The 8,532-nt window shown below is 34.2% G+C and overlaps 1 protein-coding gene across 1 annotated transcript; it reads right to left on the bottom strand.

Moving 5' to 3' along the window:
- Positions 1-2,661: 2,661 nt before the first annotated feature.
- On the bottom strand, positions 2,662-5,901 carry LOC101021585 (olfactory receptor 2W1). The gene has a single exon (XM_031667008.1). The coding sequence runs from the start codon at positions 5,843-5,845 to the stop codon at positions 4,883-4,885; it is 963 nt and encodes a 320-aa protein (XP_031522868.1). The 5' UTR covers positions 5,846-5,901; the 3' UTR covers positions 2,662-4,882.
- Positions 5,902-8,532: the final 2,631 nt, after the last annotated feature.

An 8,532-nucleotide genomic window follows, 5' to 3' on the forward strand; every position in this document is an offset into this window, starting at 1 on the left:
TTAAACCTCAATTATTATGTGAGTTGGCTAGGTATCAGATGTTGACCAAATGGTGGATAACTGAAGGGTTTGTGGTAGCTGCCTTGGAGGGCAGCCTTTCTGATTAAATGCTAGTTGACTTCACCATCTGATAGTGTACATTTACTGATTAGAGCCACTCATGTCCATAGAATGTAATATTTGAATGAATAAATGCACTTATATCAGTTGCCTGACAAAGTGTTTTAAAGTATACTACAGTTATCATGACAAAGTTTTTCTCTGAAGAAACTTGTCTATGAAGAATAATGAGATTGGTAATAGAACATAAATAAAAAGAACTACCAAGGAACATTTCCATCCAACTAACTTTAAAGAAGATAAAATTGACCTAGAGTTAATTGCCTAGTAGAATTAATTTCTACACAGTGATTTGGAATTTGGGAGTACAAATAGTGAAAACAGGTACTGGAATTGCTTCAGTGTTGGGAATGGACCCACATAGTCATAAATGGGTACTTATTGGTACTAGAAAATTTTCTCCACAATTACTCTACATTAAATATTACTCCAGGTTTTCAGGACATGGAAGTAGCTTCTTTTTAAAAAATCCTTTCCATGTTACTTCTCCACCTAGATAGTTTCAAAAAGTGTATTATGTTTTGATTTCAAAATTTTATTCATTGAAACATAAACTTGTTCACTTCTATTCAAGACATCAAAATAAAGATAAATCACTGAATTGTAGGAAAGGTTTGTATAAATTAAATTCTAAAAGTGTGAGCTAAAAATATGCGTTATTAATACAGAAAGCTTCTTAATAATAACACCAAATATGTGCTCCTTATAATCACATGGATCAAACTTGTACACTCTTTAGTTAAGGGATGTAATGGGGAAAAATAGAAGATTGGAATTGTTTTAATTGCATCTGTGTTCTGAGGAATGGAGCAGCAGCAGCGGAAGAAGACAAGGCGTTCTTTTACTTAAAACAACAAATTCTAACTGTTTTCTAATGCAAGGTGAATGTATCTTTACCCCTTATTCTAGTGTTTATAGAAGATAGAGCCAGACAAATATTACTCTCTAGGTGATAGTGACATCATTCCTTCACAGACACTACAGTTGAAAGAATCGGAGGTCCTAGGTCAGAGACAAAGACAGATTGGAATAGAAGTTGGGGCCAAAAGTAAATAAGATCTTCCAAAACGTGGAGCAAGGGGGACCTAAAAGAAACAGACACACCCGGAGAGCAAAGCTCTGTGGTAGGGATTGCTAAGGAATTTTAAGAAGTCAAATATTCATTAGGCAATGTTTTCCTTTTTATCCTGCAGTGTAATCCTCCTTTATTATTCCCAGTTCTTTATGAAAATCCTACTAACTACATCCCCCATTTGTTAGTGGTATTTTAGAGAATAAAAGAACATAGACTTGGTTCCCTGGTAAGAGGACAAGAAATAGTCTTTAAGCGGACAAGAAGCTGTTTCTCATAGTAGAAATTGGTGAGGACAGTGACCACAGGGACTCAACTGTGAGAGGAGGTTAAAAATGTATCAGGAGCAGTATTTTAAACAAAAATCTTCAAAAATAATAAAATCCTTCTCCCATAGAAAATAATTTCCAGAAATGCAATGAAGAGTATCACAATTTCTTCAGAAAGTAGATGGAGTTTTAAAATTTAACTTATGTATTAATACAAAAAACAATATCAGAAATGCCAGAAACCTGGATGAACTGGTATCTATAAAAGTGATAAAGTGAATCAATGTACATCAGTAAGTTGGGTACATGTTTAGAATTATAAATGATCAGCATCTATACCCAGATATTGCTTGAAAAAAGTTACCAACTAATAATTAGCTTAGTTTTTATGTGTTTGAAAATTTGATATGCCATATCATTTTTATGCAACATACTTCTATAATACATGTCAATACATTTCTTAAAAATATATTCATTGTAAAGTAGGTAAATATATGTACTTGCAAAGATACTCAAACACATCAATTAAAATTATGGGATTAGAATTAGATAATATGTGCGTGTGTATGTATTTGACCTCTAGTACTTCCTGTACCTTAAAATTCATCACTATATGACAATTGCGTATCATAGCAGCTTCAACTTGAACCCATTTATGATAGATTTTTGTTTAAGAAGTGAGAGAAAATTAAGAACTGTTATGAATGTAAACAGTTATAGTAAAAATGGCATTTCATTTTCTCAAGATATTTGTGATTCTTTGAATTTGAATAATGTATTTTTTAGATTACAGTCTTCTAAAGAAGAGAAGTATTGAAAGAATTAGCCATTTACTTGCACTGAGGGGAGTCATTATGTCCATTTTCTGCTATGGTTTCCTTAGTCCACCACTCCCCAAGTTGTGATGGTTGACTCAGTTAGAAGGGTTACTTTTATTTTATTTTATTTTATTTTATTTTTTTTGAGACGGAGTCTGGCTCTGTCGCCCAGGCTGGAGTGCAGTGGCCAGATCTCGGCTCACTGCAAGCTCCGCCTCCCAGGTTTACGCCATTCTCCCGCCTCAGCCTCCGGAGCAGCTGGGACTACAGGCACCCGCCACCTCGCCCGGCTAGTTTTTTGTATTTTTTAGTAGAGACGGGGTTTCACTGTGTTAGCCAGGATGGTCTCGATCTCCTGACCTCGTGATCCGCCCGTCTCGGCCTCCCAAAGTGCTGGGATTACAGGCTTGAGCCACCGCGCCCGGCCTAGAAGGGTTACTTTTATCTTTAATCATAAATCATTATGAATTTCCATGTCTGAACCAGTCAGTATCTACCACGTTGTGATTAATTGGGACCAATCAGAGTGGAACTTCTTGTGGAAGAATCTGGAGATGTCCATATGAAAAGGAAATATGCAATAAACTTGATTGTATTATATTGCATTTTGCCGACACTAGGCATATGTGGTTTTGAAAATTACCTTTTTACTGGGCATTTTGTGAGTGGCAGAAACATTTTCCTGCCCTGGCAAAGGGCTAACCTTAGAAAAAGATAAATGTGATAAGTAAGAGATGATTTATGGATATAATATCTAAGAGAGCTGACTTAGTTTCTGAATGTTGTTAAACGCTTTGAGATTGGTGCTCCACCACAGTAATTAAGCATCATTATGATGCAGGTCAAGGTAAGACATTCTGAAATTTTCTAGGACATGTTTTTGAAGGCTTGGGATATTCTGCTTAACTCATATTTTTGTATTGTTTTTTAGTTAAAAATGATAACAAGATGATTTTTGCTGTGTTTACAAACATTTGAATGAACACTGAAAAATTCATCCAAATTGTTCAAAATATTCAATGCCTACTAAGAGTCATGGAACCCTATTATATGATGGTGAATTGAGAAAGAGCTATACAAAATTATGCTTTCAAGGAACTTATAATTACATTGGCTAGAGGCTTATCAGTTCTATAAATAATGGTTACAAAACCATGCAATTTGAACCTTCATAGAGATTTGCATGGCTTGTTAAGAGAACCATAGTCTAAGACAATGGGCTTCAACAGGAGGACACGCTCTGGGATGCAGAGACTTTTGTAGGGTTATAAAGTTAGTTTTAAGGAAATAAACTTCTAGATCCTCCTTGTCCCTTTGTTTTCTTCCCTAGCATTTTCTTGAGGAAATGCCAGGTTGAGGGGTTAGACAGGTTCTCTTTCCAGCTCAAAGATCCCCTCTCCTCCTTCACAAAGGAAAGGCGTAATTCCCATCTCTACTGATCTTACATATCATTGACGTTGTGAAAACCAGTGGTACACCAAAGAAAGGGACAACTCAAAATTCTGGTGCTGTGCTCCTCATCATTAAAGATGACATGATGGATGAGAAAATACATATTTTTAGATTCTAGCAATGTATCTTTCTAAATCTATCTAAATTGACCACTATTATTAAATAATGGGTACTTTTAGAGAAAGGTATCAGATCATGGCAGAAATAAAAGTTTAAAAAGTAATCACATTGTCCCATAAAAGCTAAATATTATATTATGATAAATAGAAATAAAAAGATTTATTCTTTTATGAAATTCCACTACATATAAACATTACCACATTTCTAAAAATTCACATGAATTCCCCAGTTCCACAGATGTATGTCAAAAGCCTAACTGGTTTCAAACTAATCATGTTATCTTTCCATTAAGTTGAGACAATCATGGAATAAATATTTCATGAATGAAAGATAAATGGATAAGACTGTGTCATGACCTTTAAAACCCTTTAATTTGTGGCTTCCTTGTATTATGATAGAGTAGTAATAGACTTAAGTAACAAAGACCCTTTACTCAAGATATCGATTTGAAATTTCATTGAAAAAAAAGTGAATTGTTTTAAATGGGGCTTATGACTATTGTCTTATAAACTGCACTGTTTGCATCAAACACAAATAAATATTTGGGTGGCATTACAAAAGATTGGGTGTACAAAATCATTATTGTGTATATATATATTTTTTCTCAAGCTCCAATAGAATGAACATTATTTGTATATTACTTAATATACACACCATAATGCATATGAAGCCTTTTACTCAGGTCCATATTTTGGAAGAGGCAAGAATTAACATTGAAAATACAAAACTAGATAGCCAAAACAGTTGCTATGGGGTTTTAGAATAAATTAAATGCATTCACATTTATGTTTATATCCCATTTGTGTTATATTTCAAGCAAAAATAAAATTTCTAATGATCTGTTTTCTCTGATGATATACCAATGATCAGGGACATAAAGGAGCTAAGTAGAATGGTTGTAATTTTGTTTGCATCTACAAAATGTTTGTATATAATAATTATATTTATTGATCTCTATGATGTAGGAATTTTGTAAAAATTAAAGAAAATTAGAAAACATATTTAATTGCCTTATTCACTCTAGTCTTTTTCTATGACTTGCAATTTCTCTTTATTTTTGTAGATTTGTGGTGAAATCTCATCAGTTTCTTCAGGGCATCCTTCATGTCCTTATTTCTTAAGGTGTAAATGAGCGGGTTGAGACTTGGAGTGACGATGGTGTAAAAGAGAGTGAGGAACTTGCCCTGGTATTTGGAAGCACTGTTACCTGGTTGCAGGTACATGTAGATAATAGTTCCATAAAATATAGACACTACAGTAAGATGAGATCCACAGGTATTCATTGCTTTTCTCTGGCCTGCTTTTGACTTCATTCTCAGCACAGCTTTGGCAATGTAGCCATAGGATATAAGAATAAGGATGAGAGGTGTGAGGACAATTATAATGCCTAAAGTGAAAACAGACATTTCAACTGTTGTGGTGTCTACACAAGCTATCTTGACCAGAGCTGGCAACTCACACAAGAAATGATCCAGAAGGTTGTTTCCACATGTGGGCAAATTCAGAGTGAGGGTACATAGTACTACAGAATTGGCCATACTAATACTCCAGACCATGATAATCATCTTTAGACATAGATATGGGTTCATGATTACAAAATAATGCAAAGGCTTACATATAGCTGTAAAACGATCATAGGACATAACAGCCAGGAGAAGGCACTCAATTGAGCCCAACCACATGTAAACATAGAGTTGAATGATACAGCCCACATAACTGATGGTCTTATCAGGTCCCCACAAGTTGACCAGCATCTGAGGGATGATGCTGGTTGTGAAACATAGATCTAGGAAAGATAAATTTCTGAGGAAAAAGTACATTGGTGTATGAAGCTGGGAATCCAGGAGAGATGCGAGAATGATGGCTGTGTTACCCACCAATGTAATTAAGTAGAAGACGGCGACAACTCCTGACAGGATCATCTCCATTTTTGGATGGTCAGAGAAGCCAAGCAGAATAAAACCATGTAAAGAACTATAATTCCTTTGGTCCATAGTCCTTCAATGTCTAAATCCTAGAGTGAGAAAAGGAGGAGGAGGTAGATGATCATACGAGGATAAGGAGAAGGAAGAAGAAGGAAGAAGAGGTAGAGGAGGAGGAGGGAGAGGAAGAAGAAAAGGAAAAGAGGAAGAAACAATTTGTCAACATGAACTATCTAAATAATTTGATAAAATATAGAACTAAACAAAGGGCGATAATTTATGTTACTAACTGAAAAAATTTAATGGATAAAAGTAAAAATTACAGCCAAGAAATCTGCTATTTGTCATAGATTCTTTTATGGCAATGAGTTTAATATTAGATTTTTAAAAAAATCCAGGTGACCATGGGGAGTTCACTTTTAAACTTGAGGTCTGAATTATCTCACGTGTAGATTTGAAAGTTTGAAATAGATGCTGGTTCTAAAATGACCCTATGATTCTTTATAAGCTAGTTAGCCTGATAAAATGAACATATTCTTTTATTTGATCAGTAAATTCACCTGTAAAATTTAAGTACTGGGCTAATGGTAGGATGAGGAAAAGATGTAATAAACTGGAGGATGAACCTGGGGACATTATGCTAACTGAAGTAAGCTGAAAGACAAATACTGCATTATTTCATTTATGTATGGAATCCAAAAAAGTTGAACTCATAGAAGTAGAGAGTAGGGGCAGGAGATGGATAGGAAAAGGGGAGATGTTGATCAAGGGCATTAAGTTTCAGTTAGAAAAAAGGAACCAGCTTTAGTGATCTCACAGAATGGTGACTACAATAAACAATAGTGCATGATCTCAAAATTACTAAGAGCAGATTTTAAGTGTTTTCACTACAAAAAATAAGTATGTTAGGTGATAGGTTTGTTAATTAGCCTGATTTAATCATTATACATTATAAACATGTATTAAAACATTATATGGTACCCCATAAACATATATGATTATTGTTTGTTCATTAAAAATATAACTTACAAAAGAATGAGGAAAGATTGTTCCTCTTTTTTCATATCTTAGTGACTAAACACCTTGGATCTTCTACTTTGTTTTGTAGGACATCTGGTATTTACCCTTGGACGCTTTGTCTTTCTCATCCTTAACACTTTACTTATCACCAAAACTGGTAAATTTGGATGCAAAAATATATGCTAATTATCCTTTCACTTTAAAAAATCCCTACCACCACTACCCTAATCCAAACCACTATGATTTCTTTTCTAGATTCTGGCAATAGTCTTGCATCCAGTCCTTGAATCCAGTCTTATGCCTTTACATTGTTATAACATTTGATAAAATCATGTCATCCATCTCCTTAAAACTTGTCAGCCGCTTTCCACTGCATTTAAGAAATACTATATTGTATACTTAAAAGTTTGCGAGGAGGGTAGATCTTATGTTAAGTGTTCTCATCACACACACACACATACACAAACACAATAAAGAAGGTGGGAGGAACTGTTGGAGGTGATGGATGTATATATGGCATAGATTATGGTGATGGTTTCACAGGTATATACTCACCTTCAAACTCATTAAGTTGTTTACGTTAAATGTATACTGCTTTTGTATGTCAGTCATACTTCAATAAAGTGGTCAAAAAGCTAAAATAAAACATTTGGTTAAAAAATAACAGCCATTAGCCAGGTGTGGTGGCATGCTCCTATAGTCCCAGCTACTCAGGAGACTGAGGCAGGAGGATCACTTGAGCCCAGGAGGTGGAGGTTGCAGTGAGCTATGATTGCACCACTGCACTCCACCCTGGGTGCTGGAGCAAGATCCTGTCTCAAAAACAAACAAAACCCAGATAAATATCAGACTGCTACTTCTTTCTCTCTTTATATAGATGTAGTACAAAAAGTTGTGCTTTTTTTGTTTGTTATGCCATTTCAATTTTTTTTTGAATATTATTAAGAAATTACTTCCAACTGTGGCCATGATTCAAAAGTGGATACATTTATGAGACTAACTGGAGATAGTGGTTGAAATAGCCGTTTTGAGAAAATCATTTTGTGATTTCCTTAGCATTAGCTTTTCAAAAATTATGATTTGATTCTGAGTTCTGCCATTGATCAAATTGGATAGAAAGAAAAATAATTCTCTGAAAGATATTTCAAGCTGTCACACTCCATTAAAGTTCCATAATGTCTGAGCAGGGGCATGAATAATTAATACTTATTTATATTAACAGACTCGTTGATGTATATAATTGTGCCTAACTTCTGAGTAAAGCAGGGCTTCAGCTAAAATTATATAAAAACCTGAACCTGAAAATTATTTTAAAATCAAAATCAATATTATGCTGTTAATTTCTTAACTATTTTCATTATTACTATAGTCTGTAAAGATTAACTCAGGAAAGAATAAAAATCCTCCTTCTGCCTATTAAAAAGTGACATAGAAAAATCTTCAAATAAATTTTCATGCACAATATGAGATTTAGAAATGGATAAATAAAATCTGAGTCCTTTAGGGCTCCACAACCTTCAAGAATAAAATATTTCACCGACAGGTTTCACAGACGGCATTAAAAAACAAAACAAAACAAAATTTAAAAAAAGTATCTGACTTCTTCATTTTCAATTTAATCTATATTTCTCGCTTTTGTTTCTGCTGGATCAAAATGTTTGATATCACAAATCAAGAAATAGCTTCATGTCCTCCTCTTATAATAAAGAATACATTTACTGTTTCTTTCACAATCTAGA

Source organism: Papio anubis, chromosome 6 (genome assembly GCF_008728515.1).
Source record: "Papio anubis isolate 15944 chromosome 6, Panubis1.0, whole genome shotgun sequence".
NCBI lineage: Eukaryota > Metazoa > Chordata > Mammalia > Primates > Cercopithecidae > Papio > Papio anubis.

Bases quoted from the DNA above. Each gene is read 5' to 3' on its own strand.
- LOC101021585 (XM_031667008.1), bottom strand. From the start codon at position 5,845: ATGGACCAAAGGAATTATAGTTCTTTACATGGTTTTATTCTGCTTGGC.